The 19,625-nt window shown below is 42.7% G+C and overlaps 1 protein-coding gene across 1 annotated transcript in view; it reads left to right on the top strand.

The window, feature by feature from the left end:
• NIPSNAP1 (nipsnap homolog 1) overlaps positions 1–19,392 on the top strand; it is a 60,109-nt gene extending 40,717 nt beyond the window's left edge. Inside the window, exons 4-10 of the mRNA XM_073630683.1 lie at positions 4,255–4,349; positions 4,416–4,486; positions 4,730–4,870; positions 11,883–11,914; positions 13,785–13,879; positions 18,954–19,037; positions 19,171–19,392. Coding sequence (XP_073486784.1) covers positions 4,255–4,349; positions 4,416–4,486; positions 4,730–4,870; positions 11,883–11,914; positions 13,785–13,879; positions 18,954–19,037; positions 19,171–19,235 — 583 coding nt within the window. The 3' untranslated portion in view covers positions 19,236–19,392. The remainder of the gene's footprint in view (positions 1–4,254; positions 4,350–4,415; positions 4,487–4,729; positions 4,871–11,882; positions 11,915–13,784; positions 13,880–18,953; positions 19,038–19,170) is intronic.
• The last annotated feature ends 233 nt before the right edge of the window (positions 19,393–19,625 follow it).

Genomic DNA, 19,625 nt, shown 5'->3' with positions numbered 1-19,625 from the left:
GTTCTCATGTCCGGGTCCTCTCAGACAACGCCACTACCATAGCCTACCTAAACAAACGGGGGGTACAAGAAGCAAAACACTTCAGTTGCTAGCTTCAAAGATCCTGGTTTGGGCAGAAAAGCATGTTCGGTCCTTACCAGCAGTCCACCTCAAAGGCACCTTAAATGTAGTGGCAGATTATCTAAGCAGAAGGTGGATTCAGGAGTCAGAATGGGGCCTGAATCCGGAAATCTTTGCATTGATTACCAGGGCCTGGGGTCAACCACAAATAGACCTATTTGCGTCAGAGGAAAATACACAACTCCCAGTATTTTTCTCTGTTCACAGAAACGACAAGGCCCAGGGGACAGATGCGTTAATCCAGCCCTGGAACTTCCATCTGGGTTACGCATTTCCTCCTTTCCAACTTATCCCGTTGGTGTTAAGAAAGATACAGAGGGAGAAGGTGGCAGTAATCCTAATTACTCCATTTTGGCCAAAGAGGGCGTGGTTTTCCACCATTCTACAGATGGCAGTCAAACCATTTTGGCGGCTGCCTCTCCGGCAAGATCTGCTCCTACAGGGTCCAATACAGCATCTGGGAGTGGCCAGTCTAAGCCTCACGGCCTGGTTTCTGAGGAACAGTTGTTAAGAAACAAGGGTCTGTCACAACCCTTGGTAACTACCTTACTTTCCAGTAGGAAAATAGTGACCAGAAAAATCTATGCTAAATATTGGAAGGTCTTCAACTCTTTTTGTCGTTCGACTAAGAGAAAAGTAAGAAATTTAGTGTCAATTTTGGAATTTCTTCAAGAGGGGGCAGACAAGGGATTGTCAGTCAGCACCCTTAAAGTGCAAGTAGCTGCTTTGGGAGTATTTCTAGAAAGACCAATCTCTTCTGAGCCCTTGGTTATAAGATTTTTCAAGGCGCTTACCAGGTCTAGACCAGCTCCGGCTAAGCACTTTCCCAATTGGGATCTATAAGTGGTCCTGCAAGCCCTCACAAAGGAACCTTTTGAACCACTACAAGAAATCTCTCTAAGGAATCTTACTCTTAAGACTTTCTTAGTGGCAATAACGTCAGCAAGGAGAATTGGTGAGCTGCACGCCCTGTCTGTTAAGAGACCCTTTTTAACTATCTACACAGATAGGGTTATACTTAAAACCGATCCGGATTTTTTGCCAAAGGTGGCGTCAGCACACAATAGGTCGCAGGAGATCATCCTGCCAACCTTTTGCTCTAACCCTTCGGGGGAAAAAGAAGGCAAATTCCATAATTTGGATGTAAGAAGGACTTTATTACATTATCTGGAGGTAACAAGTAACTTTCGGTCCTCGGACTCTCTATTTATTCTTTTTTCTGGTAAGAAGAAGGGCCAGCAAGCTTCTAAGGGGTCTATAGCTAGATGGCTTAAATCAACTATTCTAGCAGCCTACTCTCAATCGGGGCTATCTCCCCCGCTGCAAATTAAAGCACATTCTACCAGGGCTCAGGCCACTACATGGGCAGAAATGGCTGGTGCCACCCCAGATCAGATTTGTAGGGCGGCTACGTGGTCAAGTTACCTTACGTTTGTCCGTCATTACAAGCTGGATCTTCTGTCAGCAAGTGAACAAGCTTTTGGCAGAAAGGTCTTGCAGGCTGTGGTCCCTCCCTAAGTGGGTAAGTCTCTGTTATCCTCTCAAGGTGCTGTCCTGAAAGACGTTAAGGGAAAAATCAAGTTAGACTTACCGGTAACTTGTTTTCCAGGAGTCTTTCAGGACAGCAGCAACCCGCCTTTATTGTATTAAATTACTATACTGTGACTAACCATATTCTGATTATGTGTTCCAGCTTGGGCCGGAGGTTCTCTACTACTACTGATGATAAGTGGGAAGGAGCCTCCTTTTAAAGTTTGGTGGAGGTGTGTTTCCTGTCAAGTGGGTGGAGCCACACTCTCAAGGTGCTGTCCTGAAAGACTCCTGGAAAATAAGTTACCGGTAAATTTAACTTGATTTTTTATATCTAAAGTGTGCCTTTTAAAGTGATTGTAACCCCCCAAAAAAATTATAATAATCTTTTAAAGCAGGATACACAGCATAGTGCTTGTGCTTTGTCATTTGTCCCTCTCTATGTTCTAAAAACCTGGTTGATCCTGCCTGTTCCTGTGTCCACCTTAGTGTACTGACCGCGGTAATCATGGCTGCTGATTACTGTGGTCAGGTAACATGCCTTCGTCATCCTTCTCTCCTCTGACCCCCTCCCTCCCTGCCTGTCAGCTCATCGGGAGTCTGAGTGTAATCCATCTCCTCTCCCCTCGCTATAGCTGTAAAATTACTACTGAGAAATCCCTGTAATTTCCTTTCTTACAGGAAGATATAATGTGCAATATCTGCTTATTTTAAACATTATTCCGCAAAATACCTTATTTACAGTGCCGCTGAATGCTCACGTGACCTCCTGCTGCTCTCCTTACGTTTTAACGTCAGCGTGGAATCTCAGCTCCTCCCGCTGTAGTGCTCGGATCGTGGAAGAAGAGCACCGGCAGATCACATCAGTGCCCAGCGGCGCTGTAAATAAGGTATTTTGTGGAATCATTTTGAAAAAACAGATACTGCACATTATACCATTATACTGTATCTTCCTGTAAGAGGGGATTACAAGATTTCTCAGTAGTGACTTTACAACCACTTGAAGCCTCTCTGCAGCGTGTGCATGAATGGACCTATGTGTCGCTGAATGCTAAAGTGCATACAGCTTTTATATTTGACAATGGTGGTGGTGTTCAGGAGTTATGGATGAACATTGCTATGTGTAAAAATGCAGGGTGATTGGATCCTAAAAAGCACATGATCACATGTACTGATAAAGGCAGCTAGATTGTTTGTTTGTTTGTTTTATTGGATTGGTGCAGATCTGATTCTGATCAAGCATTTAAAAGCAATTTCACCTCATACAAAGAACAGCTACTGTGTACCTATCTATCTTCAAAAGCAAATCCCAAAGGTACCTATTTGTTGGCGGTGCCAACAAGGTCAGGGATCTTTATTATACATCTTTTGGGAATGCCCTGTACTATGACTATTCTGAACTGAAGTGCGCAAAGTAATCTGTCAGTTTACATCAGTATGGCCAACCCCACCAGCTATCTCTTGAACATTGACACAGTGTTACAAACAATACAAATCCTCCTTCATAACCACTCCATGTGCCCCGAGCTTGTGTTTTCCTGTGGAAATTAACACCCCCAACGATGCAGATGTAGTTCACCAGAGTCAATTAAATTCAATAGCCTTGAGGAAAAATTCCGTAACACCTGGTCCACTTGGACTGCCTTTACCAGCTCTCCCTCATACCAAGCTCTGCCGTTGATATACGCTAAAGCTGGATACACACTATACAACTTTTGTTGTTAGATTTTCTTTAGTTTTACCTTCAACTATGTAGTACAAGGGCCTGCTTGATTGTGTACAAATTGAAAGTGTTTAGGTTTGACCCTCATATTATATGGTTTTGGTAAATCTAAAGGAAAAAATCTAAAGAAAGTTGTGTAGTGTGTATCCAGCTTTAGACTCTTCCATCTTGATTTGACTCAGTTGACATGCAAGGAATCAATATGGTATTCCTATATTAGTTCCAGAAGATAGCAGTCTGCTCCAGCTGGACCGAGTGGGAGGTGTTTCCTGTGCACTGTTCCTTCCCCCCTTTTTCCCATCTTTGTTTCATTACTTTTTTTCTACCTTCTTTTCTGTACTTCACCCTTCTCTATTTTCATGAGTGTTTGACTTTCAAGTTGGTTCCTGGCTTTTGATCCCTTGTTGTGAACTCTAAGTGATGCACTCGAGTTAGAGTTGCTTATAAAACTTGAGGCATTCAATGTTTTGCCAGGTTATGCGGTGTCTTTATCGTAGGGGGCCAAGCCATGTACAAGATGGCACCTCTTTACATGCAGGTGTTTTTATAGGCCTATGTCTATATTACAGTATCTGTTTGATCTTTCAGTGTCTTTTTTTTTTCTAATTTTAATGAACATGCCCTTTATGCCCTAAATAAAGAATATAAAAGGACAGCTACTGGTAAATTAGTTTTCACATTTACCAACATTTTAAGATCTCTGTCTAGAATTTATAATCTTGTTTCAGTAAAGTGAAAATTCAATGTATTTTCATTTTCCTGAAACAAGAATGTACGCAATTTAATTTATTTCCTTACTGTATAATAGAAGAAAGGAATTGGGCTTAAAATTCCCCTTTTTTTTTTGATTGTGTAAAAAGTGTTTCTTGTTTCCCATGCAGAGAAGAGGTCCTACCCAAGCTGCACCAGGATCCAGATTACCCATGTGACTTGGTGGGTAATTGGAATACATGGTATGGGGAGCAAGACCAAGCAGGTGAGTGTAGATATTTTGGGTGGGTACTGGCATGTTTGCTGGTTAAATGCTGATTTCCCCTTTCAGTTCATCTATGGCGATTCTCTGGGGGATATCCTGCTCTCATGGACTGTATGAATAAATTACGAAATAACAAGGTAATGGACATCTGACAGAGCCTCAAAATCCTCATGTATGAATTTGGTAGAAACACATCTGCTTTATATCTTAATCGACACAGTGCCTTTTCTTCATTTTCTTTTAGACTTTCCAGCTTTTCACTCCTCATTCTGCTCTAGGATTTCTTAATTTTTTTCCTGCATAGTTCACATTATCCTGCAAATACATGTCTAATACTTGGCCATGCTTATCAATGCAACACCATATCCTTTCTACTGCAGGAATACCTGGCTTTTCGTGAGGAGCGTAGCCGCATGCTGCTCTCCCGCAGAAACCAGCTTCTTCTAGAGTTCAGTTTCTGGAATGAACCAGTACCTCGTAAAGGACCCAACGTGTATGAATTACGCACATACAGGTTAAAGGTAACACTTTTATCCACCTACAGAGAGAGCACAGCATGTTGAGGCTTATGATCTCCACTTGGAAACTGGTGTGAGGCCTAATCATTTGGATTAAATTGTACTGAAAATATTTTACAAACCCACCAAATTTTACTGCAGAAGTAAAATTGGACATGCATCAGAAATGGTTTTTTAAATGTGAAGTGAATTCATGCATCTACTTGTTCATAATCATGGGGGCCAGGAAGGTAAACTCCTGCTCAGACTAGTTTTATTGCAGACACTTTTTTGTAAACTTATTATAAAGAGATTGTAACAGCTAAAGTATATCTATAGCCATTTTTTATATTTTTGAATAGAATAGAGCAGGGATTATTAAATAGCGGACCGCGGTCCAGAAATGGACTGAGTGACAGTCCTGTCTGGATAGTGGCCGCCACTTATCAGCTGTATGAGCTCTCCCAAGACTACCTCCTGGCCGCTGCTGTTATCCTCACAGCCGGCGGGGGCCGGAGGTGCTACAGATTGGGATGAAGAGTAATCACCCACTTGTTAACATAGTAATTTACCAAAAAAAAAAGGAACACCGCTGAGGTGGGTGAATCCAGATAAATGAATAAGTGAAGTGAATTAAAGGACTCGTCTCAAGGGTGCTCACCATGGCTCACCCACTGTACAAACTGCAAAAAGGAAGAAACTGCTGCACTCCAAGATGATGAATATGAGTCCTTTATTAATCCATTCAAGTGACACACCACAGGAAAAAATGATGATCAAGGCATACATGTTTCACACAGTGAAAAAAACAGTTCACCGCGCTAGTTGATATTTAATGGAAAAAAGTAAATAAATTGCATTTATAACAGTATATGTGATATAAACAGTTGCTCGTGCTCAAAAATACATCCGTGCTTCTTGGTGCTCAGACTGGGTGCCCCACATAGATGTACACTCTCACCCCTCAATATTGACCAACTATCGCTAGTGTAGTCAATCAAGCGTGTGGGAAGACCCCCTGGCGATATCTGTTTGCTGGCGGTTCTTGAAGTGGATATGCCTCATACAAGTAGGTATGAAAGAAGAAACCTCATTGCGCAATAAAGTTTGAGAAGGATTTATTGATAAAAACAATTGATTACACTCTCATGTATCGGTGCCTACATCCTGGCACCTGGTGTAAATAGCAGGTGATTATTTTAGAGGAAATCGGCCCACTTAGGATGGTTGACCACTGTTCTGCTCGATTCCCGAACGTTGATCGCGGGCGGAAGGATTCTGATGGCTGTGGGTTTTGTCATTTCAGGGCAAGACCACTGAAAAATCTAGGTCCCCACACAACACTAAGAGGAAGTAAAAGAAAAAAAAAAAAAGGTTGAAAAAACTGCGCTAGGGTGAATCAAAATAGTGTACCTAAACACAAATTGTGCTAATAATTGATGGATCTAAAATAATAAAAGCAGCGATTCTTCTGTACAACAAATTAACAGTGTTATATATAGAAAATAATAGAGTCGCGCTAAGGCATTAACTTAATAATGTGTGCATTATTCCATAATACTGCCAATGTACCATGTGCATATACCATATATCGTAAACAAATTGGCAAATAATGATGTGACACCCCTAAAATTAAAAACAAAACTAGAAATCAATAAATGTTGATAAAATTAAAAATAAATATGACATATAGTGAAATGGCCAAACACTTAAAATGGCCAAACACCCGTGAACAAATAATTGATGAAATAAAAAAAAATATTGGAAGAGTCAATCTAAATATGAATAAATTTAATCTTCTATGACGTGAAAAAATCTTGTGCTCAATCCGCCACCAATGATAGAGATTTGCTGCTTACCAGAACCCCATGACGCCCCACTACAGAGGATCAGGGGAAGCCTGTATAAAAAAGCCCTCCGGAGCTTAGCAATAGGACCCAGACTCTGGATTCGTTGGTGGTAATGGAACATCCAAAGACACCAAATGGAGCTATTAAACCTCAGATCCCATCATAACCTCCCCAGCTCATGGATAACGAGTGTGGCCTCTGTACGGACTCCTCCAGATCCTCTTCGGAAGAGGATTAACAGGATGACAGGTTAACCCCGGTGGGAGGAAGACTGGGGGCTTTCCTCCCACAGTGGGAGTCGGTTACCTCCAATCTGTTCATACTGGGAATAGTAAGGAGGGGGTACAGACTGGAATTCTCCAACCCACACACACACACACACACACACTTCTAGTTACAGACCTGCCAAAATGTGTGCGGACAAGGCGGCGGCACTACTTTCCTCATTGGAGGAACTGGAACAGCAGGACGTAGTATCACGGGTCCCACCTGGGGAGATAGGCAGAGGGTTCTATTCCCACATCTTTGTGGTTCGGAAACCCTCAGGGAAGTTCAGGCTCATCCTGAACCTGAAGCCTCTAAATTGATCAATCTCCTACAGAAGATTTTGGATGGATTCCATCTTTTCCGTAAAGACACTGCTTCCTCCAGATTGCTACATGGCGTCCATAGATCTAAGGGACTTCTATCTGCACATTCCGATCGCAGAGGACAGTCAGAGATTCCTCAGACTGGCAGTAAGGTCCGGGGGGGAAACGCGGTGCATCTGCAGTTTTGGGCTTTCCCCTTCTCCCCGGATATTCACCAAAGTCATGGTGGAGATCTTGGCCTTTCTGCGACTTCAAGGAATCTCAGTGATCACATACCTGGACGACCTGCTTATTTTTGCTCCTTCACCGGAGTAGCTAATCCAGGATTTGCAGGTAGCAAGGAGTGTATTGGAGCATCTGGGATGGCTCTTAAATTTTGGAAAAATCCAGCCTGGTTCCATCCCAGAGGGTTGAATTCCTAGGTTACATTCTGGACTCAACCCAGCGGAGAGTTTTTCTTCCCGAAGAAAAAATTCTGAAAGTAGACAAGGCCTTGGCAGTTCTACAAAGCAATCAACAAATCTCCATAAGAATGTCGGCTTTGGGGTTACTGACGGCTGCTCTCCCAGCTGTAAGGTGGGCGGGATTGCATTTCTGCCCTTTGCAGTTGTTCATTCTGAAAGTTTGGGACCACACTCAAAGGTCCTTGGACTCAACAATTCTCATACCAATATGGATGAAGAGGTCCTTGTGGAGAAAGGCAGCAAATCTATCCCAGGGTCTGGAATGGGTACTGCCAGTGTCCAAGATCGTCACAACAGACGCAAGCGGCACGGGGTGAGTCTAGCGCAGGGATCCTGGAGAGTCGAGGTCGAGAACGCGGGGAAGTCCTCAAACTGGAGGGAGTTTAAAGCCATTTTCTGACTCTCAGAGCCTTACAGCAGGAACTCCAGGGACATCAGGTCCAGGTCCGCTCAGACAATTCCTCTGCGGTTGCTTACATCAACCCGACAGGGGGGCAACAGGAGCAGTTCCCTTTTGGGCTCTGATGTAAACAATATTCAACTGGGCCAAGGTCACGGTGCTCTCACTATCTGCAGTACACCTAAAAGGGGAGTTAAAACAGGTGGCAGACTTCCTCAGCCGGATGAAGCTGAGGGAGAGCGACTGGGTCCTGAGTCAGGTCACCTACAGGATGATTATCCAGAAGTGGGGGGTTCCATGTGTGGACCTTTTCACTTCAAGGGAGAATGCAAAAACTCCCCTCTTCTTCTCTCTGAACCGGCGGGACGGGGCAATAGGCGTGGATGCTCTTTCTTAGAGCTGGAATTTTTCCAAGTGCTATGCCTCCCCCCCTGTACTGTTGCCCGCAGAGGAAATTCCAGTCAGAGGACACGACTCTGATCTTGATAACGCCACACTGGCCCAGGAGGCTATGGTTTTCTATCCTAAATGATCTGGCGGTGGAACCACCTTGGATATTGCCGGTCAGGGAAGACCTCCTCTATCAAGGCCCAATCTTCTGTCCTCAGGTGGAGAGGTGGAATCTGGCAGCCTGGCTACTGAGGAGGAAATGCTGAGAAGTAAGGGGTTCTCTGAAAGGTTGGTAGCGACTCCTCTAAATTGTAGGAAAGAAGAGACGCGCAATATCTATTTGAAGGTCTGGAAGAAGTTAAATTCTTGGTGCTCAGAGAGCTCCTTTAGCGTTCGCAGCCCAGTAGCAGTTCTGGAGTTCCTACAAAGTGGGGCAGATAAGGGACTGGCCCTTAGTACTCTTAAAGGTCAAGTTTCTGCTTTTAAGTGTGTTCCTTGAACAACTAGCGGTGAACCCTTGGACATCTAGGTTTTCCTATATGGGATCTCTCCCTGGTGTTGCAGGCTCTTACAGGGGATCCTTTTGAGCCTATTGAGTCTTGTTCAGTGAAATTTTGCACTCTCAAAACCTGTTTTTTTAGTTGCAATCACTACCGCAAGGAGGGTTAGTGAGCTAGAAGCCCTCTCAAGGAGGGCACCTTTCCTTCAAATCTTTCCAGATCGGATAATTTTTAAGACCGATCCGGCTTTTTTGCCAAAAGTGGCTTCTAAATTTCATAGGAGTCAGGAAATCTGTTTACTCACTTTTTGTTTTAATCCTGTGAGGGAACAGGGGCATGTTTTCCACAGGTTAGATGATAGGAGATGTGTACTAAAGTACCTGGAAATTACGGAACAGTTTAAGAGATCCGATTCCTTTTTTGTTTCTTTTTCAGGGGCTAGGAAGGGATCCAAAGCCTCTAGACATACTATAGCCAGAAGGCTGAGGTTGGCCATTAGTCAAGCCTATATAGCAAAAGGGGTGGAGGTCCCGGAAGGTATTTGGGCCCATTCCACTAGGGCCATGGCAACGTCACAAGCAGAGTGGCTGGTGCAACACCCGAACAGATCTGCAGAGCAGCAACGTGGTCAAGTTTTTTTAAGAATTTCGTCAAGCACTACAGACTGGATTTATTGTCTGCCCAGGACCAGGCCTTTGGGCGTAAAGTCCTGAAACAGTAGTCCCACCCTAGGGTAAGTGCTCGCTTATCCTCTCAAAGGTGCTGTCCTGAAAGACAAAATAGGGAAAATCGAAGTTACTTACCGGTAACAGTTTTTTCAAGAGTCTTTCAGGACAGCACCGGTACCCACCCAAATAATATTTTGCCACTAGGATGTGAGAGCATCAGGAGTCTGAAGGTTGGTATGATGTGTTCTTGTGTCTCCCTAGACTGGCCGGAGGTTCTCGTGAAAAAACTGATGGGCTGGAGGGATGGAGTGGCTTAAAGCTCTGGTGGAGGTGGTGTTTCCTGAGAAGGGAGGAGCCGAGGTCTCTCAAAGGTGCTGTCCCGAAAGACTCTTGGGAAAAAACGTTACCGGTAAGTAACTTCGATTTTTTTACTCTTGTCCATTATATATCACCTAGCACGGGGAACTGTTTTTATATATATATATATATATATATATATATATATATATATATATATATATATATATATATATATATATATATATATATATATATATATATATATATATATATATATATATATATATTATTTGCAGATAGCAAGTTTATCGCTGCAGCTGATTTATTGAGATTAATTTATGTCCTTGGCGCTTTGTTTATTTTATATTTCACACAATATCATGTGCCTAATCATTTTTTGTTTACGTCTTCCTTTTTTTTTTTTTTTTTTGTGTGTTTTTGTTTTTTTATGTGTGCATACATGTATATAAAATTTGGCATTGATACCAAATATGTCGGCACATTATATTAAGGCAGCTTATACATGTATATAAAAATTGGCATTAATAATAAATATGTTGGTACATTATATTAAGGCAACTTTAAGTTCTTTATTTTTTGTAGGAATAGGAAAGGTAAAACTTGGCTAGTTTAAGGATATTTAGGCCATGGCCTCTAAGCATAATTATTCCCTTTCCTTTCTTTTTCTCTTTTTATTATTGTTGTACAATTCCATACTTTTTCAATAAAAATATTTTAATACGATATACGGGGAGGGGGGCTGTGATGTGTCTTAGTGCAAATATGAGATTTGGAACGCTGCCTAAAAAAAAAAAAAGTTTTACTGACTGGACCTCAGTCAATTTTTAATTCATGACCCCTAGAACAGAGAATGACTAAAGCTCCTGAATTTTTCTCCTGTTTTATGCCATGCTGGGGAGATTCCCTTCATCCTGTCCTGGAGTCACAACAGTAATTCAACAGTAGTGCAATACAGGATCTATCCTCCCTTCTGCAGCCACTACTTCTGGCATCCTCTTTAGACATTGGGCATCTACTATTGATTCAACTCCTGAGCATGCTGGAACAGGATACCAGTTGCATGTTTCTTCTGCCACAAATCCCAACCTTGTAGGATTTTTTTTATTTAGAGATTAGTTCCACTTTAATGTATAACAATGATTATGATTAGTGATGCTATGACATATTGCATTTCTTGGTGAAATAGTTTAGTCTTGTATATGGACTCCTAAAGGAGATACCCAGTGAAAGTATTTCATTTGAAGCAAATGCTATTTTTTGCTTGTGCAAAATATTATAACAGGTTAACTTGCTTTTCAGGCACCACATGAATTCTTCTTAATTCTCTTCTAGTTGCCAGTGTTGCAATATGTGGACGTATACACAAAAATGTGCATAATTACAGCATTGACATGTAAAATTTTCTATTTTTATTTTTTGGCTCTATACTCATCACTGTTTTACTGATCTTTAGACAGCTGTGTGTATTATTTCATAGACATCAATTCACCGGTGTTCAGATCAGTAAAAAAACATGTCATTTTTTTTTTCTCCTGTGTTCAAGAAGACTTCTACAGCAATGAGAACAGAGCCATAAAATAAAAGAAAGCATATACATTTGAGTGCAGTTCTTTTACATACATATCCGTGTATACGTGCGTATATTGCAGTTGTGACAACTAGAAGAGGATGAAGAATTTTATATATGTATACGCATACGCACCTTTCATGTGCGTTTATGCATTGTCTTTACAGAACATGTTACTTGGGATCTTTCTGTCAACATCAGTAAATTATTACATCCGTGTGCAAGAGGCCTACAGAGCAGTTAAGCCAACATTGTCGTATACTAATGTAATTCTCTTGTCTTCTAGCCAGGCACAATGATTGAATGGGGAAACAACTGGTGAGTTACATAGTGTTTACTGTATTTGTTTTTTTTTTTTAAATATATATTAAATGCCCCCTCACAGGGTATTTGCTTTTTTTAAAGAGCACTTTGTACTTATAAAAAGAAAATTAAATAATGTTGGTTCATTTTATTTGGGGGTTAACTATTTTGTAAGTGTATAGGTATAAGAAAAATGTTGAACTAATGTAACTCTGAAAATTTGCTTTAGTTATTAAAGGAGAAGTACAGCCAAAGCTCGTTTGGCTAAACTTCTCCTATGGATCACAGGAGTGCAGTTTGTTTTGCACTCCTGTGACCCGTTTCCAGCAGAGAGTGGGCTGAAGTCAGCTCTCTGCTGATGTCACAGAAGTCAGTCCAGGCTGTGTTTCATCGAGCTGCCGAGAGCCTGAGCCATCCGCCCCCCGCCCCCCGCCCCTTCCACAGCCCAGCGCTTCATTGAGCAAGGAGGGGGCAGAGAGCTGTGAGAACTGAGTGATCGGTGGTGTTCGATTGCTCGGCTCTGTGTAGAGGCGCCAGGGGACAGATACAGTATCGATGCTGCTTCCACCTAGGTAAGTATGAATCTTAAAGAAAAAAAAAAAAACATACTTCTCTTTTAATTGGTTAAAGCAGCCTTTCTCAACTTTTTTAATACTGCTCGTGTCTCAGGGAAGTCCTGCCATGATTATTATGTCTATGCACAGCTCACAGTAAATGAGCAAGATTTTTTAGGTTGTAGATGTACTAATGATAAAAGAATGTAGCGTACTTGATGTATTTGACATCGAGAGTGGGTAACTTTTTAATACCCCTCCAGCTATATCTGACAGGTTTTAGCAGTGATCATAAACATAAACTGTGAACATTGTAGTGCTCCCTTTTACATGGTAGTTAAGGACTCCCTTGGACTGGTGGTCATTATAGTGCTTCTTTACATTGGTGATGAGGGGAAAAAGGGCCCGCTTAGAGTTGGTAGGCAGTTTGAAAACACCATTGATGTTAGTATATACGAGCAGCCAATAGAAATAGATACAGGTAATCCCGTACAATATTACCCAGCGATTTTATGTATGCGCTAATTTTTTATTTTTCTGTTAAAAGTTTACTTTAAAAAAGGCATTATTGTTATGGATTATGTTACTTTTTAAAATTCTGTGCATTGGTTGGTTTAATTAAAATACACATTTGATTCCCAAATCCTTAAAGTGGTATTTAAACCCAAGAGCGAGCATTTTGTATATTGCAGAGTACCAATTATTAGATGTGCATTTTGTTTTTATCTTTTTTTTTAGACTTTCATCTGGTGATCCAGCCCGTAAATCTGTTTTTCAAAAGAACAAGCTCTCCAGCAGACTAGATCCGTTACAGAGATTAGGCAATGAGATCATTTAACACTGTCAGTGGTGTATATAATTATCTGCTTTTTTATGTAAAACATTTATCCCACTAAAACACTGTTTGCTGTGGTGTTTGGCTTCAATTTGTTAGCGGTTTTAAATCTGCTAGTACATCTGACACTCCGCTCCCCCCAGACTCACAGTGCTGCTGTCCAAAAATAACCCTGTGCTCCTTCATCCAGAGTGTAGGCATTCTAATGCAGGTGGTGTGTTACTGGTCAAATCACCAGGTGAAATCAGAGGGGGGAAAAAACCCAAACCACATCAAATGATTGGTAAACTGCAGTATATTACATATTTTGGTTTTGGGTTTAATACCGCTTTAACTAGGTAAAAAGTTCTAAAACCATTGCTTGTTGACAGTTAACTGAAACATTGTAAATGAAGGGTACAGCAATGTTTGCTGGTGTTAGTGTGTCATTAGTTGCTACAGAGTTCGCACATGTCTGAATTACTATTCCAGATAATTTTCTCTTTACCCACTTTAGGGCTCGTGCTATAAAGTACCGCCAGGAGAATCAGGAGGCTGTTGGAGGATTTTTTTCTCAGATTGGAGAGTTATATGTGGTGCACCACCTTTGGGGTAAATCTAGTAAAACACTGTAGGCAATGTTTGTGTTGTTGGGAGATTTGTGTACTTATAAAATGTATTTTTGTTGAGGTTATTTGATCCAGCATGCCCCTCTTCAGTACCAACCCTGCCTTTAGGAAGATAGTTTTTTTTGTCCATTAAGCGTTACAAGAATTCTTAGACTGTTAGGTTATCCTGTGCTTTACAGAAGAAATAGACACTGGCAACAACAAAACTAGCCAACATGGGATAACCCTGTCTATTACCATCATGCCTCAGGACAGTGGACATATGTTCTTCAGCTCTACTCTGCTTTGTTGATTTGGAAGATTTGTCTACTATCAACAGCTGCCAGGGTTGCCAACTTCTGTAAATTTAATGGACCGTTTGTAAAAAAATTTGATTTTTTTTTTTTTGTCATCTTTTTGCTGGCATCTCTGCCAAAAGACACTGGGAGTGAGTATTATTTTTCAACAGAAGTGGGGCAGAAGCCGGCCGTGGAGTGAGCAGGCGGCTGCATTTGCCGTTTCTGGTCCTCTAGTCCTGGCTGCACACTGAGATAGACCCGGAGGAGTGATATCTGTCCTCTGCCTCTCTGTATCCTGCCTGCTTAGATGGAACCTGGGCCCCGGTGCTTGTCTGGCATCAACAGCTGCTGAAGCCTGTGCCTGCCCTGCAGCCAGTACTCTCCAGTCTCCACTCTCCTCCTGGGGTAAGCTCTAGCTGCTGCAGCATTTTCATTTACTTGGTACTGTCAAGGGGGGGGTTGGAATGATAGCACTGTGCTGGAGGAGGAGGCGATTTGTGGGGGAAAGGGGGTGTCGTTTGTGGTTGTGAATGTGAACTGGCCAGTGAGATCTCCATTCTGTATGTAGTGCATGCCTCTGCACTGTGTACGTAGCGCACCCTGGACTCTGCACACTCTACATAGTGCAGCGCTATGTAGAGTGTGCAGAGTTCAGGTGTTTGCTACATACATAGTGTGGGGTTCAGGAGAGTGCTATTAGCACACTCCTAGATGTAGCACACTCTCGAACCTTGCACTTTGTATGTGGAAAACTCCTGGGTCCTGCACTCTGTACATGGCTCACTCTGTACGTGACACACTCCCGATGGCTGCATTAATTTTCTTATTTAGGCTTCCTTTCCTTTTTATTTTCATCTAGTGATCTATCAAGTAAGTCTGTTGTTTTTCAACGGAACAAGCTCTGCTGCAAATGTAGCAATTAGAGGGTTGGGACAAACCATTTATCACCGACAGAGGTGCTTACAATGATCAATTATTATTTATTCCTGTAAAACCTTTATCCTGGAATAAAAAAAAAATAGCTGTAACTGCTTATTTAACTGCAGTGTGAGCTAGAGTTTGGCTTGACTTGTTAGTGTATCTAAATCTGCTAGTACATCTAACACTCCCCTCCCCCAAGACTGACAATGTTGCTGTCCAAAGGTGTCTCTGTGCTCTTTCATCCAGAGTGTAGGCACTCTAATACAGGAGGTGTGTTACTGGCCAGATCACCAAGTGAAAGGGAGAAAAAAGTTTTAACCAAAAAAAAAAAAAAAAAACTAATGCAGCCACCACATCTAAAGATTGGTAAGCTGCAATAAATTACATTTTTGGTTTTGGGTTTAATACGACTTTAACATGCAAAAAAATAATGATACTTTAGTTCAGCTTTAAAATGAGATCAGTAAGCAGAACAACCCTCCCACCTACCCCCTGGGTGCAGCTTTGACTAAAGTTGAATAATGCCCTTGCCTTAGCTGAAAACTCCCAGCCCTTGTATGTACCTGATATCAGGAATGCATTGGCACCAACATCCCTGAAATCACAAATAACCCAAACCAACTTCTTGCAGTTATGAGACTTTTAAGGTGCCAAATACTGTATATGTACCATGTCAACTTTTGAAATCTTTAAATTTAAAACCAATATCAATTTTGATATTGCATAAAATAAATAGAGGAATGTTTTACATCATTACAAATCGTTATTCATTCCCCTCCATTCAACATAACTTGGCTCTCAGATCGCAGTCCAATTGGGGAAAGCAACACAATGAATCGTGACACGTTTTGTGGCTTTCCACCCCACTTCTTCAGGTCATTTGGTAGATAATAGCGGAGTTGTGTGAGTATCCCCCGGAGGGTGCGCTAAGGGGAGGTATTTTTTACCTTCCAGCATAGTATGCATGAAGGTAAAAAAAACCTTCAGCCTTTAGAATCCCTTCCAAATAAACATGTAGGCACATCTCTTAACTTGAGGAGCATCCATTACCATTAAATCAAATCATACCATGTTTATTCATACCAAGTATCCCATCTTCTAAAACGATGCCATCTTATGATCTCTCACCTAAGGCAAATAGCATAGGTGAGAGATCATATGCTATCTTAGTTTTATAAGATGGGATACTTGATATGATGTGGATTATCCCCAACGTCATATATTGATTTAGGATAATGTCACTTTTCTTGCAAAATATTTTTGGTGTTAAAGCTTCTGTTGGCTAGGGCTGTGATTGAAACCTTACTTTTTCTGCACCCCCTTTTTGTTTTTAGCTAGTTATTTCACATTTGTATGCTGCCATGGAGTTAGTCAGGGAAATTGTTATCAAATGCTTGCCATCATTTTCCTTTCCTAATTAACTCCATGGCAGCATAGGATCCCTCCCCAGTGGCGTCACTAGGGTTGGTGTCACCCGGTGCGGTAAAACATGGTGTCACCCCCTTCCACCAACTATAGTCGCCCCTCTGTACAGACCCCCCTCCTTCAGTACCGACCTCCTTCCAAATATAGTCCCCCCCTCAGTACAGACCCTCCCTCCACAAAGTATAGTCCCCCCTCAGTATAGACCCCCCCATTTAGTACAGACCCCCCTTGCTCAGTATAGACCCCCCCACTAAGTATAAACCCCCTCCATCAGTACAGACCCCCCTCAGTACAAACCACCCCCATCCTCCATCAGTACAGACCCCTCCCCCCAGGCTAAAGCACTCCCTCCATTAGTACAGATCCCCCCCCAGGAAAAAGCACCCCCCTCCATCAGTACAGCCCGCCCCAGGACATACCACCCCCCTCCATCAGTACAGCCCCCCCAGGACATACCACCCCCCCTCCATCAGTACAGCCCCCCCAGGACAGACCACCCCCCTCCATCAGTAGAGCCCCCCCAGCACAAGCTACCCCCCCTTCATCAGTACAGCCCCCCCAGGACATACCACCCCCCTCCATCAGAACAGCCCCCCCAGGACATACCACCCCCCTCCATCAGAACAGCCCCCCAGGACAGACCACCCCCTCCATCAGTAGAGCCCCCCCAGCACAAGTTACCCCTCTCCATCAGTACAGCCCCCCCAGGACATACCACCCCCCTCCATTAGTACAGCCCCACCAGGACATACCGCCCCCTCCATCAGTACAGCCCCCCAGGACATACCACCCCCCTCCATCAGTACAGCCCCCCCAGGACAAGCTACCCCCCTCTATCAGTACAGCCCCCCAGGACAGACCGCCCCCCCCAGGACAGACCACCCCCCTCCATCAGTACAGCCCCCCCAGGACAGACCACCCCCCTCCATCAGTACAGCCCCCCCAGGACATACCACCCCCCTCCATCAGTACAGCCCCCCCAGGACAAATTACCCCCCTTTAACAGTACAGCCCCCCAGGACAAACTACCCCCCTTTATCAGTACAGCCACCCCCCACCAGTCGCAACACCGCGGAGGACACCCCCCACCACCGCAAGCCGACACCCCCTTCCCCCTGCCCGTTACCGCACCAGCTTGGGCGGCTAGGGTACATAGTACACCTCCTCCTCTCTGTCTCTCATTACAGCGCTGCGGCCTGAGCCTGTCACGATCCATTCTCCACCCGGGCGGCTGCACACTGTCCTCTCTTCTCCAGCTGCCGCCCGGGTGGAGAATGGATCGTGACAGGCTCAGGCAGAAGTGCCGTAATGAGAGACAGAGAGGAGGAGAACACCCGCAGCGCTGGAGGTGGGTTTCCAGCTGAAATAAAAAGACTTCCAAAGTTAGTCAGCCAGGGCTTTTTCTCACTCTCGGGAGGGTGTCACCCCTTTAGCGGGTGTCACCCGGGTGCGGGCCGCACCCCCCTAGCAACGCCTCTGTCCCTCCCAGTTGTTGAGTTGGGAACGTGTGGCCTGGATCAGCTTCAAAATGTATGGGGAGGGGTCCTATGGGGTAGGAGTGAGTGGAGTCAGCCCATTCCTATGCTGCCATGGAGTTTTATCAGAAAAAAAAAAATTATAAGTATTTGATTCTACTTCCCATTTTTTTTTTTTTTTTTTTTTTTAACCACTACTATTCCTTTATACTATCTTTTGACATTTACAAATGCAGCAATTTAGAAAGAAATTGGATGGAAGGTTTAGCACTGTGAAACATTTTTGGAAGATAAAAAGTCCATTTTATATACAAATATATAGATCAGACCAAATTCAGGGACAAATGAGGAGGAAAGAGGGACATTGTTCCAAATAGAGGACAGTTGGGAGCAATGTTTGATGACAATTTTCTGTACCCTCTGGAGTTCCTTATGATTTGACAAATTTGTGTAGGTTTGTACAGAAGGAAAAATCCCTTGGTAGAGTTTGACCCTATCATTCAGCTTTGCAAATACTGGTGCCTTTGGGTGGGACTACTTGTTCATTATTGCAGTGTTCATGAGAATAGATAAAAACAGAAATTTCATTTGCCTGTATTGCACAACTGAAATAATGTGATTTGGTTAGAGTAAAGCCAGCCATACATGGGTGGAATTTCCGAACAAATTTTCTTTTGAAAAACAGAACTTGTGTGTTTTGTGATCCAACGGTACTACCATTGATTTTGAAAATTCAACCAACCAAGCCTTCAATTTCATCTCATGTTGCTACAGAAAAGAACATTTGTGGCTGGGAATCTTTTTTTTTTCCAGGTCAGCTCATGCACATTTCTTTTTCAATGATATTTCTCGCACGATTCTCTTCAGAATTTGACCCATGTATGGCCTACTTAAGCCTTCATAAGTAATATAGAGCTTATCATATTTTTAAGAGCACCTTTACATTTTTGTTTTTCAGCTTACAAAGATCTACAGTCTAGAGAAGAAACTAGGAAATCAGCATGGACAAAACGAGGATGGGATGAGAATGTGTATTACACAGGTGAAAACACTATCTGAATCCTATATAATTAAAATTCTATAAAACAATAAATGTTGGTGATTTATTGCCACTCTTTAGTTTAAGTAGATTTTTTTGTTTGTTTATATTTTTTTTTTGCCATCTTCTTTTACAGTTCCTCTTGTCCGTAACATGGAGTCTCGTATTATGATTCCTCTCAAGATCTCCCCTCTCCAGTGATCTCTTCTTCCACCTGACCAAATAACTTCATAGTGATTCCTGTACTTTGAATTGTAAAGGACTGTGCACCTTATTTCCGTATTAAAGATTTCTGGCTACAATAAAGTGCTGATCTCTGTTTGGCTGGAACTTAGCCAGACAGAAATGACTGCTTGTATTTCAGAGCAGTGCTATGTCTTTTACATCCTGATTTCCAGTATCAGTGCTAGATTTTTGAGGGTATTTTGCTGTATTGAGTTAAATCGGAGTCTTTAAAACAGTGGTTCTCAACCTGGGTGTCGCATGATGATTTGCGTGGGGTCACCGAATCATGGGTTGTTCCTGAAGCCCGCACCGCTCTCCCAGCCTTTTTGTGGCTGCCCAGGTGGGCTGTTACTGGAGCCCGTGGCC

Source organism: Aquarana catesbeiana, linkage group LG01 (genome assembly GCF_042186555.1).
Source record: "Aquarana catesbeiana isolate 2022-GZ linkage group LG01, ASM4218655v1, whole genome shotgun sequence".
NCBI classification, from domain to species: Eukaryota; Metazoa; Chordata; class Amphibia; order Anura; family Ranidae; genus Aquarana; species Aquarana catesbeiana.
The sequence above is the reverse complement of the archived record's forward strand: the minus strand, read 5'-3'. Positions and strand labels throughout refer to the sequence as shown.